Source organism: Scleropages formosus, chromosome 3, assembly GCF_900964775.1.
Source record: "Scleropages formosus chromosome 3, fSclFor1.1, whole genome shotgun sequence".
In the NCBI taxonomy this organism is placed as follows: Eukaryota; Metazoa; Chordata; class Actinopteri; order Osteoglossiformes; family Osteoglossidae; genus Scleropages; species Scleropages formosus.
The window spans coordinates 16,788,387-16,800,494 of NC_041808.1; the positions used below are offsets into that span (position 1 = coordinate 16,788,387).

General features: G+C 40.8%; 1 protein-coding gene across 2 annotated transcripts; it reads left to right on the plus strand.

Annotated features, from left to right (window-relative positions):
* Nucleotides 1-889: 889 nt before the first annotated feature.
* LOC108934955 (phosphoglucomutase-1-like) lies at nt 890-10,154 on the plus strand. Of its 2 annotated transcripts, XM_018753192.2 has the most exons (11): nt 890-1,200; nt 2,250-2,412; nt 3,438-3,584; nt 4,521-4,646; nt 5,053-5,243; nt 5,378-5,532; nt 7,087-7,202; nt 7,701-7,836; nt 8,419-8,602; nt 8,843-8,977; nt 9,304-10,154. In XM_018753192.2, exons 1-11 carry the CDS (start codon nt 943-945, stop codon nt 9,391-9,393), a joined length of 1,701 nt encoding a protein of 566 aa, XP_018608708.2. In that variant the 5' UTR covers nt 890-942; the 3' UTR covers nt 9,394-10,154. The 2 variants fall into 2 exon arrangements, with proteins under 2 accessions (XP_018608708.2, XP_018608709.2); XM_018753193.2 differs by lacking the exon at nt 9,304-10,154 and having other exon boundaries at nt 8,419-8,619; nt 8,843-8,899.
* The last annotated feature ends 1,954 nt before the right edge of the window (nt 10,155-12,108 follow it).

The window sequence follows — 12,108 nt, forward strand, 5'->3', positions numbered from 1 at the left end:
ACCACTCTGAATAATATACATCTAAAATAAATGAAAAAAGTTTTCTGTCTTTATCAGAAAATTCAACTCCAATATTTGTAACACAAACAGCCAGTGTATTTTGCAGTTTCTCATCACAAAAATGTTCATGCCCTCTACTATTTATGACTATTTATGACTGACAGTAATAGGGACATGTTGAAAGCAATGTTCTTTTTAATAACTCACTTCATTATACACTGACTGCAGTCCACTTTACAATATAAACTGGTGGCAAACTATACCATGAGCTGTATGACTGGAATCTGTTCCAGATCAGTTTATCTCAAGATGATAATTTACAGTTTTAGCAAACCTCCTGTTACACAATCAAATTATTTTTCCATCTTTTGCTACAGTGTACTGGCTACTTCTGTGAAAAAAATTACAAGTGCTGGTTTTGTGTATATCTTGCCAAGGACAGTGTTGCTTTTGTCAACACCTTCTGTTGTATCTGTTGGGGTTTCATTGTCATTCTGTGTTTGTTGTCTTGGCTGCTGTGAAAGGTGCAGTGAGTGGGTTCTTCTCCAGTGGCAGGCTGGTGACTGACATGACTTTAGGGTATGGATGGCAGTTCTATTGCCAGGGGAATGCTCTTGCTTGCAGACATGCCCAGGTTAAAAGTGAAATTTCTTGCTCCGGTTTTAAAGCCGAAAAGAACTGTGGAGGCAAAAAGAAAAGTGCACTTTCCACTTAGTGTGTATCACACCATGGCTCTGACGTTGATCCCTCAGGACAAGTGCAAGGAAACATCTTCGGTTACAAATGACAGTGAGAAGTTCAAGTGTCTATATTTAGGATCCCCGACTATTTGCGCTGAACTCAAAATACCGGGTCAGGCGTTATCTCCCCGTTCCATGTTTCATCCATATTGACCGACATTTCTGGTAACCTCTTCTTTTTGATTTTTTTACCATCCCGACAATGGATGACAGTCCTCTACAGGTTCTCACTCTGCCCACTACACCATATGCTGACCAAAAGCCATGCACCAGTGGGCTGATGAAGAAGACATACATTTTTGAGACAAAGCAGGACTACCTCCAGAATTTCATCCAGAGCATATTCTCCTCCATAGACCTGAGAGACCGACAGGGCTCCACTATGGTGGTGGGAGGAGATGGCCGCTATCTCAATAAAACTGCTATAGAAGTTATTGTGCAAATGGCAGCTGCAAATGGGGTCAGTATTTCCAGTGTGACTCTTTAACACTGATCTGAGTGCTTGCTGGCTCTACCTAACTCTATGAAGGAACATTACGCTTATTTTACAGTAGATTATTTTACACAGATAGCCCAGCTGCTCAGCTGTGTTAAAATGAAATCATCTGTAATTTAAAAAATGAATTAACAAGAAAAATGATGCTACATGTATTGCTAAAAGAATGGTTCATTAACATTATCTTTTCATGCAAAATTTCACTTGATGATCTGATAGTATTTCCTATAGCTTGAGATACAATGCACATTTTCAATAATTCATCAAAAGTTACAAAAGAACAAAAGGATGGCATTGCTGAAAAACTGCTGAGTGAACATTAATTGATAGAATAATAGAATCTCTTACACAGGCTGTGTTTCCCGGTGTACAAACTTCACCCATGTCTGTCCTACCACTGTAATCCGTTTTGAAACGATAGGGTCAAATAAAAAAAACTTACTTTTTCATGTTCAGCATTTCAGATGATAGTTGTTTTGCACATAAAATACTCCAGTCACGTGAAGTCAAGATCATTTTCATGTGTACATTTTTTTGGTGTACATCTTACTTGTATGTCTCCCACAGACTGTAAAGATTATTAATACAAAGTAGGCAAGAAATATGCAGACAGTAAGTACAACACCAATGAATAGATGACAAATATAACATTGAAACATTACATACAACATCAAAAAAATATATATACTGAAACACACATCAAACACAATTGCATATGTATAATTTATTACTGAAGACTGTTACCAGAAATAGGGACCTGTAAATGTCTTAAAAAATAATTTTGATAGGGTATTTTATCTGTGGAATTGTGAAAGCACTTTTGAAAGTCTATAATTGATTACACTGTTCTGTATGCATTCTGTGATTACCGACTCCTATTTTTTATTGCTGCATAAATACCAGACTAGCAGTCAAAAAAGGTCCATTAATTGTGTGTGGTTCTGTTGCTGGTGGATCCAGGCTGACGACTTGCGCTCTGTGTACCAGAGTCAACCCTTTGCCTTTCTCTTCAGATCGGGCGGCTGGTGATTGGCCAGAATGGGATCATGTCCACCCCAGCCATGTCGTGCATGATCAGGAAGGTCAGGGCCATCGGGGGCATTGTCCTCACGGCCTGTCACAACCCTGGAGGTCCTGACGGGGACTTCGGCATTAAGTTCAATACTTCCAACGGAGGTAAGCTGTGAAGAGCAGCCACAAGCACTAACTAACACCTTCAGTTCCACCACTTGACAGCAGGACGTAAATCTACATTTCAGCCTGTATTTTCTCTACTTATACTACAGAAGTCTAAGCTCATTTTATCTTAACTAGTGACATTTCTCAGTACCTAATTCAGTGGTGACCAGTCCTCTGTCCTCAAATATTTTCTGTACTGGGCATATTTTGTTTCATAGGGTACACAATTTTTATTGTTGGTTCATAATCTGAAAAGGAAAAGGAGTTGCACCCTAACAGAAGATACTTGAGAAAAAAATGTAGCTATATACTGCATATTGCAGTTATTTTGGGTTGCTTTGAAAAAAATAATACCTACGCGTATCGTTCTCCAATTGTGAATGTGTTCCTGTAATAATACTATAGTCAGGTTTATATTGTGAAAACTATCAGTAGCTGCTCTTACCTTAAAATTTTCCCAGATCCTACATTTAGTTCAACTCAATTCAATTTATTTTCATAGAGCCCTCTTCTCACACAGTGACACAGAGCACTTTAACACAGGCATAAGGCAAGAAAGACAAGTACATCAAACAAAGAAGACAGTTGACTAATGACTACCATAATATAGTACTTTTCTAGAGCTATAAGTATGTCTACTGGCCATGGACGTAAGGAACAAAAACTCCTAACTAAAAATCGAGGGAGAAAAAACCTCTGGGGGGTCCACAGGCTAGTGGTTGCCCACCCCTCCTGGGCATTCTAGTAATAATTGTAAGCCAGTTTAACAAGTAATAATGATATTGTTGCTAGATGGTATCTTGGATCCACAGCTCAGTATGGAACATCTTGTTCATCATAGCAGATATACAGATACTGTATATCTTGGTCAGGGCATGTTTCTCTATACAGTTCTACTGTTATTCTTGCTCTGCAGTTTCAGAAACTTCAGAAACTTGAGACAATTCAGTTGTGAACGTTTAGAATTACTGCAGCACTGGTCTTCACGTTTGGAATATGATGTCTTCTCTGTCTGATCACAGGTCCTGCACCAGAGGCCATACTAGACAAAATCTTCCAGATCAGTAAAACTATTGAGGAGTATGCAATATGCCCAGACCTGAAAGTGCACCTCTCCACCACTGGCAAGCAGACATTTGACTTGGAGAACAAGTTCAAGCCCTTTACAGGTAAAAAGGATCAAGAGCGACCACAGCAACCCCTTGTGTAATTATTTAAATTTTTTATATTTTTGACTTAATAATATTGATATCTGGTAGGTTTTCTGTAGGGAAGATAAGATACTTTTAAAATTGCAAACTAGGTTCCACATCAAGATGTAGGGCAGAAAAGGAATTCTTGTTGTGGTATTTGGAGGAGTAGCCAAAATTAGCACCACTCTAGAATCCTTTTATCAACATCATGGCCATATAAACCACACCTATGGTTCCAGTTCTGTGAATCACATGTCTGTAATCCCTTAAGCATCTGCAGTATGTGTTTTAAAATGTATTTTTTTATTTTGAAAAGTACTGTATTCTCATTTTGGGGAGTGGTGGGTTTGACCAGTGCCGGCTGTGTGGAGGGTCTGGGGTTCAAGCCCTGCCTGGGGTGATGGTAGCAGACTGGCGTCCCGTCCTGGGTGTGCCCCCTTCCCCTTCAGCCTTGCACCCTGTGTTGCCGGGTAGGCTCCGGCTCGATGCAGGCTCGCTCAAGACAAGCGGTTGTAGATGTTGGTTGGTTCTATTCTCATTTTTCAGTCAATGGTAAAGCTGGGTGTGTGATGGATGCTCTACATTTACATTTTCACTTACATTTTTTCATTTAGCTGACTTTTTTCCAAAGCAGCGTATGTCTCGGAGAAAAATGCATCAATCCTCCATATGAACCTGTATATGTCACATGAGCAGCTGCATAAAGGATAAATACTATTACATGTAGTATTGAGAATTTTCTTTGTTTAGTGAAAGAAGGAGTAGGTCACTGGACTTTTCCCTATTAGGTCAAGGCAACATTATTCTTTTTTAGCATACCAGCCATAGCAGGCTAGCTCATTTATCGAAACTGTCTGTCTGTGCATGTTAGGAACAGCGAAGGCCACATGACTGTTCCCCTGTTCTCTGCAGTGGAGATTGTGGACTCCGTGGACTCATACGCCAACATGCTCAGAAACATCTTTGACTTTGCCGCTTTGAAGGAGCTGCTTTCTGGACCCAACCACATCAAGATCCGTATAGATGCCATGCACGGAGGTAAGGTCTCCATCCATCAGCCCAGGTTAATAGACCATCACAACGTAGGTTCAGGTGACTTGCAGTTTACACATCACAGAATTGTTCCATTCATTGGTGCTAATTTTTCTGTTCCCTTTCAGCACAACACTTTCACTGTTGATGTCAAAATAAACTCTGCATTTACAGTTATGAAAGGTTGGATTCATATTTATTGCAGATGTAAGACTCCAGGTGAATATACAAATTATAACGACGAATAACTGAAAGTAGCAGCAGACCAATCCTGTGTGGTTTCACCTCCCTTATCCCTGCTTCTTTAGCTCCTCGCAACCTACCTACTTCACCTCAGCTGCATTTGTCCTTGGTCACCCCTCCTTTTCAATCAGCACACTTGCAGCCTCTCCCTTTGACCCTTTTGACACAGCTACAGGCCCCTATGTCAAGAGAATCCTGTGTGAAGAGCTGGGTTCCCCTGCCAATTCAGCTATCAACTGCATCCCCAAAGAGGACTTTGGAGGCCACTGCCCTGACCCCAATTTGGTGCATGCCACCGACCTAGTGGAGACCATGACAGACGGGCAATACGATTTTGGTGCAGCCTTCGACGGTGATGGCGTAAGTCCTTGTGCCACTTCCTTTCGCCCCTTGCTTTAGCACAAAAGGCTACAATACTCAGCTGCATGTTAGCTAAAGCAGCTTCCCTGTTGTTTATCTCCATGATAAAAAGTGGAGCTGCTCTCTTTCCTCAGGATCACAACATGATACTGGGGAAGAATGGCTTCTTCGTCAACCCCTCTGACTCGGTGGCCATCATTGCAGCTAACATCTTCAACATTCCCTACTTCCAGCAGTCTGGGGTGAGAGGGTTTGCCCGCAGCATGCCCACCAGTGGTGCCCTGGACAAGTAAGGCAACTGGCATGGATGCTGTGTTCTAATCCTGAACATCTAACCCTTAATTTCTTTTTGAATCCACTGTGGTTTAATGGCAGTGAATGGGATGTTCAGATATTGAATGGGATAGATAGAACAGATCAAGAGTACAGATTTCTCTGTCATAGCAAGCATCATCTGTCCCTGAAAATCTGTTCGTAATGATAATTCTAGTAAAAAGAACTTTTATTGCCATTAATTTAAACTGTAAATAACAAGAAAATGCATTCCTGAGCAAAAAATTTTTAGTTTTTTTTTTTTTTTTTTTTTTTGTGAAAAATACAAAATTAGTGCCTTATCTTTTAAACACAGAGACAATCTATTGAGGACCAAGTCCAGAGCTGCTCTGGACACCTCTAAATTTAGATTGAAAAACCATCATTTAAAATAGCTTGTATATAACATATTTTCCTACTTCTGCATAGAAAAATGTTATTCATAGTTCTGTGCACAATATAGTAAAATAGCAGCTGCCTCACAGCTCCTGGGCTGCAGGTTCAAACATACATTTGAACCTGGTTCAGTCTGAGCAGTTTCTATGTCCTCTCCATGTTTGCATGAATTTCCTCCAGGTGCTGATGTTTCCTCCAAGTCTTAAGACATATGTTTCAGATGAATTGGTGACTCTAAATTGTCATAGTGTGTGTACGTGTAAGAGAATCAGTGTGTCAATGAATGCCCAGTAATGGACTGGCATCCAGGGTGTACCCTGCCTAACATGGTATGCTTTCAAAATAGGCTCCAGACCACTGTGGCTTTGCACAGGACAAATAGTTATTGATAATGAAGTGCTGGATGGATTCTGTTGTTCTTTCATTGCTGTAATTTTTTAAAATGCTGATAATTGTTTAAAATGGCTTGAGTTGAGTTATAATCCATGTATCTTTAGTGTAAAGTGTACATACTGTATTATTTGGGGCAGCAAGTACCAGTGCCTGGGTGGTGCAAGAAAACATGGGTTTAATCCCTGCTCAGTTTGTGTGGAGTTTGTATGTTCTCCCTGTGTCTATGCGGGTTTCTTCCTGCAGTTCAGCACCATTTGTGAGTAATAAGTAGTAATCAAATAAGGAAAATGTGTCTTTCATAATGATTTTGCATTTAAAGAGTGTGATATGCATTTTATCACTTTCAGTTCTAAGGAAGGCTTTTTTTTTTTTGCCTTTTCACCTTTTAGCATTTTCTCCTATTTATTTTCTTTAGGATTTATTAATATAGATGATAAATTATTCTCTCATTTGAGAGCCAGTAAAGGTATGACAACTGACATGTGCAGGTGAAACCACATCCTAAGAAGGCTGGGGCTGCTCACCTTGTGTGGTAATCAATGTCAAGAAAGCATGTATTTTGAACGGTAATATCTGTTCTCATAGAGCTTTTCTCATAAGAGATTCCATTTCAAAGCTATCTTTGGTTAAACTTTCTCCATCCAAGATTTGGTGTAGCACAGTAAACATTCAATTAGAGGATTTGTCCACTTCTTCATGTGAACTGTGTAACTCCTGATCCCTGTCTCTGTATATGACTCAGAGTGGCTAAAGCCACCAAAATCCAGCTCCATGAGACTCCAGCAGGATGGAAGTTCTTCGTGAATCTGATGGATGCAGGGAAGCTGTCTCTGTGTGGAGAAGAGAGCTTTGGTACCAGTGAGTGATACCGAGATTTGTTTACTTCCTTTTTCCAGCACACCGTACAACAGGTTTATACAGGAGGAGTGAATATTTAGATTTGTGGTACACCAATCTGAGGTACCGTGAAGACAGTTTGTGGATTTATGAGATATGTTGTACAGTATGGGGGGGGGGGGCATGGTGGCACAGCAGGTTTGGCCAAGTCCTGCCCTCTGATGGGTCTGGGGTTAAAGTCCCTCTTGGACTGCTTTGTGATGGACTGGCGTCCTGTCCTGGCTGTGTCCCCTTCCCCTCCAGTCCTACGCCCTGTGTTGCCAGGTTCGGCTCCGGCTCACCGCGACCCCGCTCGGGACAAGCGGTTTCAGCCAGTGTGTGTGTGTTGTACAATACTGTAGGACTAGAATCAAAATTATTATTTGAATCAGGATTAATTGACGCTTCACCTAGTGCATGTATCGTAGTACCAAACACTAGGCTCACTGCATTGCCGTACCTCCCTTGTTGTTTCGATAGGTTCTGACCACATCCGTGAGAAGGATGGACTCTGGGCTGTGCTGGCTTGGCTGTCAATCCTTGCCTTTAAGAAGCAGAGTGTTGAGGAGATAATGAAAGACCACTGGCAGAAATATGGTAGGAACTTCTTCACTAGGTGAGAACTCTGGCATTTTGCTTCCCTCTGGTGGCAAAATACGTTAAACTTCTTGAAGATTCAGTGTCCAGCACTCAGGCAAATTGAAATTCAGCACAAGGTATCAGCATTGCCCCACGTCTCCAGAGTTCACTTTGAAAACAGCTGTTTTGAATGTCTAGGTGGCACGGTGTAATATTCCATGTCAAGTGTTCCCACACCTGTATTTCTAGGGCATACTTTGAATCACACTGACCTAACCAGACAGGTGATTCGAAAAAAATATCAGCATAAGCTTAGAAAATAGAAGTATTGATAGTTTGACTTCATAGATGAGCTTGTGTGTACAGCTTGTGTGTGTCTGTATATTATAGTCTTTGTATTGTGTCTGGAGCCCTAAAAGATGCCATGCTTTTCTCTGTATGTCATGACACTACTCAGTAGTATTTGTTCAAGACAGAACATTTATTGTTCTTTTTGACTATTATAAATGTTGAATTATTGTCTGTGTATGAAACGCTGCAATGTGGTGTCTATTTTTGATAAAAACTGTATTGCTCTGCCCGTGTTTGTCACATGCTATAGTTGTGTTTCTCTGCTCAGGTATGACTATGAGGAAGTGGACCCTGAAACTGCCAACAGGATAATGGAGGACCTAGAAGCAATGATATCTGGCAAATCCTTCATCGGAGACACTTTTTCAGCAGGAGAAAAGACCTACCAAGTATACAAAGCCGACATTTTTGAGTACACCGACCCGGTGGATGGAAGCATCTTGAGAAACCAGGTGTGAAATGCTAACAGGTATTAACAGAATAGGAGCTCATAATTGTGCACAGATGGGATTTGGATCAACTTTAAATGCAGGTGGGACCAAAGATGTTTGTTACAAGCGGTGATGAATTAGGCACATAACTCTTACGCTGGGACTGAACCCTGCTACTCCATATTGACTACTGTTTGTGCCTTGTCATACCATTCAGTTTTACCCACAGATATATGTCTCACGTGCTTCTATCCATCCCAGGGCCTGCGGATCATCTTCTCCGACAGTTCCCGCATCATATTTAGCCATAGTGGAACAAGCTGTGCTAGGGCAACCATCAGACTCTATCTAGACAGCTATGAAAAGGACCCCCAGAAGATATGCCAGGATCCACAGGTGAGAAGTTATGATTAAAAATGCATTAAACAATCCATTGTGATTCTAGGCATAAAACTATTTCACATAAAGATGGAATGTTTACGCTCTCTGGAATGTTAGGGCTTCTTTAACTCTCTGAAAACTCACTGTGCTTGTGCTGGCCTTGTGCTGTAAAATATTCCAGCTAGATTCATGATTCGTTTAGTTCCCCCCCCCCCCCCCCCCCCCCCCACACTGACTAGTTTGGAGATTAAAGAGCTCTAAAAAATGAAAATCTGTGTTCTTCAGGAAATGAAATAAAACAATAACATGTCTATTTTTTATTCAAATGTTTTTTTCCACAGGTTGCACTGGCTCCACTGGTCAAGATTGCATTGAAGATGTCTCATATCCATGAGAAGATAGGCTGCAAGGGGCCCACCATGATCACATGATCCCCCTTTTCCCAGCCTTTGCCAGACACTTTCCACAATACCTGCACTGGCCCATCTCTTTTAACTTCCCATTTACAAACTGAAAATCATCCTGTAAAAACTCCTTTATTATAAAAATCAACCTAAGCCGAAACAAAGGACAAAACACTGATGTATATTTAAAATTCTGTCTTACAAACTGAAAAAGGTTGAATGTAGTTTGACATGCTGTAATTAGAACAGTCTTTCCTGAAATAAAAACATTTATAAGCCGGGGAATGTCCAGGAGCAGTTCACACAGGCCTTATTCTCAGGTAGTAAGTAATGATGTGACCACGTTTGTCAGAATACAGTTATCCCATAACAATCTGAAAAAGAGAAGAGTTTTTAGAAGAATATTAAATACCATAAAAACTCAGAGCAGCACATTGACAGTAACATCTGGGGGTGAGAGAAATTTGAGAAACAATAAAAAACGCTTTTTTGTTCTGGCAAATAGGAAAAGCTCTTTTAAACAGATTCCTTTTGTACCTTATACATATAATGAATCAAATTTCAAAACTCATTAAATTCTGCCTTAGAAAAGGGCACAATGTACAGGTTTTGTTAAGACTTCCTGCCAGAGGTGCTGATTCAGTTCTGTGGTAGTTTTTGAGGCTGTACTTTCGTGGCATTTAGCAACTATCCTATGAAGTGTCCGTCTATCCTTGTCGGTCAACTTTGATTTGCAACCACTCTTCCGCTTTGGGGGTGCAGTGGGTTGGACCGGGTCCTGTTCTCTGGTGGGTCTGGGGTTTGAGTCCTGCTTGGGGTGCCTTGTGATGGCCTGGCATCCCATCCTGGGTGTGTCACCTCCAGCCTTATGCCCTGTGTTGCTGAGTTAGGCTCTGGCTCTCTGCAACCCTGTATGGGACAAGCAGTTCAGATTGTGTGTGTGTGTGTCCTGCACTTTGTCCATCTTTGCCATATGCTGTCATAATTTATAACACTGTTCTCCTTGACACATTAAATAATTTTGTAGTTTTTGTGACTCACGCACCTACACTTTGGGCTCTGGCTATTTGGTCTCCTTGGGACTCTCTTAGTTGCCTCATGTTGCTTCAAAAGCTCACATGTGAAAGGACTAATTGTTAGACCTCTTTTATAACTGAGGCATACTGCTAATTGGCAATCAGCCAAATATGACTCAGCTTTCATAGGACTCACCTTTGCAGTTGTTTTAAGCAAGATTTAAAGTCATTTTTCATATTCTGTTTCTGTTATTTTGTCCTCCCCTGTAGCTGCTAAATTAAAAAAAAAGAGGGAAAAAGAAATTCAAGGATAGAGTACTCTGCAGTCATCCCCTTATTTTTTGTGGGACTTGGACTGCCTTTACACATTTTGCAGGCATTCTCCAGTGTCTGGATAGCCCTTAATGTAGATGGCAGCAGGGAAGCTTCAGTGTGCCAAGACAGAGAACTGGTTTCTTTTCCACTCCTAAAGTATCCATAACTGCTTTAACTCTGGTCCTGGTAACAGAGCAATACAACTTTAGATTATTTGTTGCCTTTATAGATATTTATAGCATTGGTCTCAACAAAGCATATTTAATATACTCGCTAGTTAATAAGGATTGATTCAAACATACTATGGCACAGAGCATCATGGGTTTGGATAAGGCAAAGAAGGACACAGAGGCAGCATTCATCCGAAATATTTTATCAAACACCAGCACATACGGAAATAACTCTAGCAGCCCAAGGACCACCCCCCCTTTCCTCTAGGACCTGTGCAGCTAGCCAGCCTTCCCAGTCTGCTTAGCACCCCCAGGCTCTTTCTTATCAGACTGCCAAACACGGTCACCCCATCATTTCCTCCAGAAGTGCCCCCAGTGGTTGCACACCCACATTTCACATTTTTCCCCACAATGCAACTATTTGCATTGAACAGGCTTCCCGCCTAAACGCGGTAACGCGGGTTGTTACAATACAGTATCCACTAAACGGATTCCCATACATGCAACAGTTAAGTAAAATAAACCAGAAACTGGCTTTTTCTCTCTCCATTTGGTAAGATACGTTTTAATATCTTGTCCAAACCATGTTTTATTTTTCCCTTTCCCCTACTAAGTGATAAAACAGAATTTGTTTGCATTATTAAGACAAATTTGTGCAATATGATGTAAACAGCAACTGAGAGCAGGATTTTCTGATGTCAGTATAACAAAAGTGCTTATTGTCAGAGTACAAATTCAGTTTGGATGGCTGTCTTTTTAATTTAGTTATTGGTTTATTGAATATAAAGAAGAACACAACCTTATGATGTGCTATTTGCACAATGTCCCAACAGAGACATATGACGCAAAATTTTGATCAGAACAGCTTTTCGGAACCAACAAAGTTCAGTCAATGCATTGTGCAACACTTTTGAGGTAGTGACTGAAGTACTTGCAAGTGGCATTATTGGGCATCTGTTGATAGCCAATAGAAAAACTAAACAAATACTTGTCTATTTAATGGAAAGCAACAGCTAAAGATAAGTTTGGTCCTCACCTGCTTAACATTAAAATAGCTACATGAGGTATATATAGAACCAGCCAAAGTTCTGAGGAACACCTGGGCATGTGCAATGCTTGAGTGGGGACAAACTGGACAAAAGAATTAAAGGAAGCCAACCTACATCTCTGGGAATTTATGCAGAATAGGTAAGAAGACATGTTGCTGATTTCTTGCCGAAAATTGTTAACCAAATGCCTTG

Excerpts from the sequence above, each read along its gene's own strand:
- LOC108934955 (XM_018753192.2), top strand. The coding sequence starts at position 943 with ATGGATGACAGTCCTCTACAGGTTCTCACTCTGCCCACTACACCATAT. Across the intron at positions 4,647-5,052 it reads TATAGATGCCATGCACGGAG|CTACAGGCCCCTATGTCAAG; the intron begins GTAAGGTCTCCA and ends CTTTTGACACAG. Across the intron at positions 5,244-5,377 it reads CAGCCTTCGACGGTGATGGC|GATCACAACATGATACTGGG; the intron begins GTAAGTCCTTGT and ends CTCTTTCCTCAG.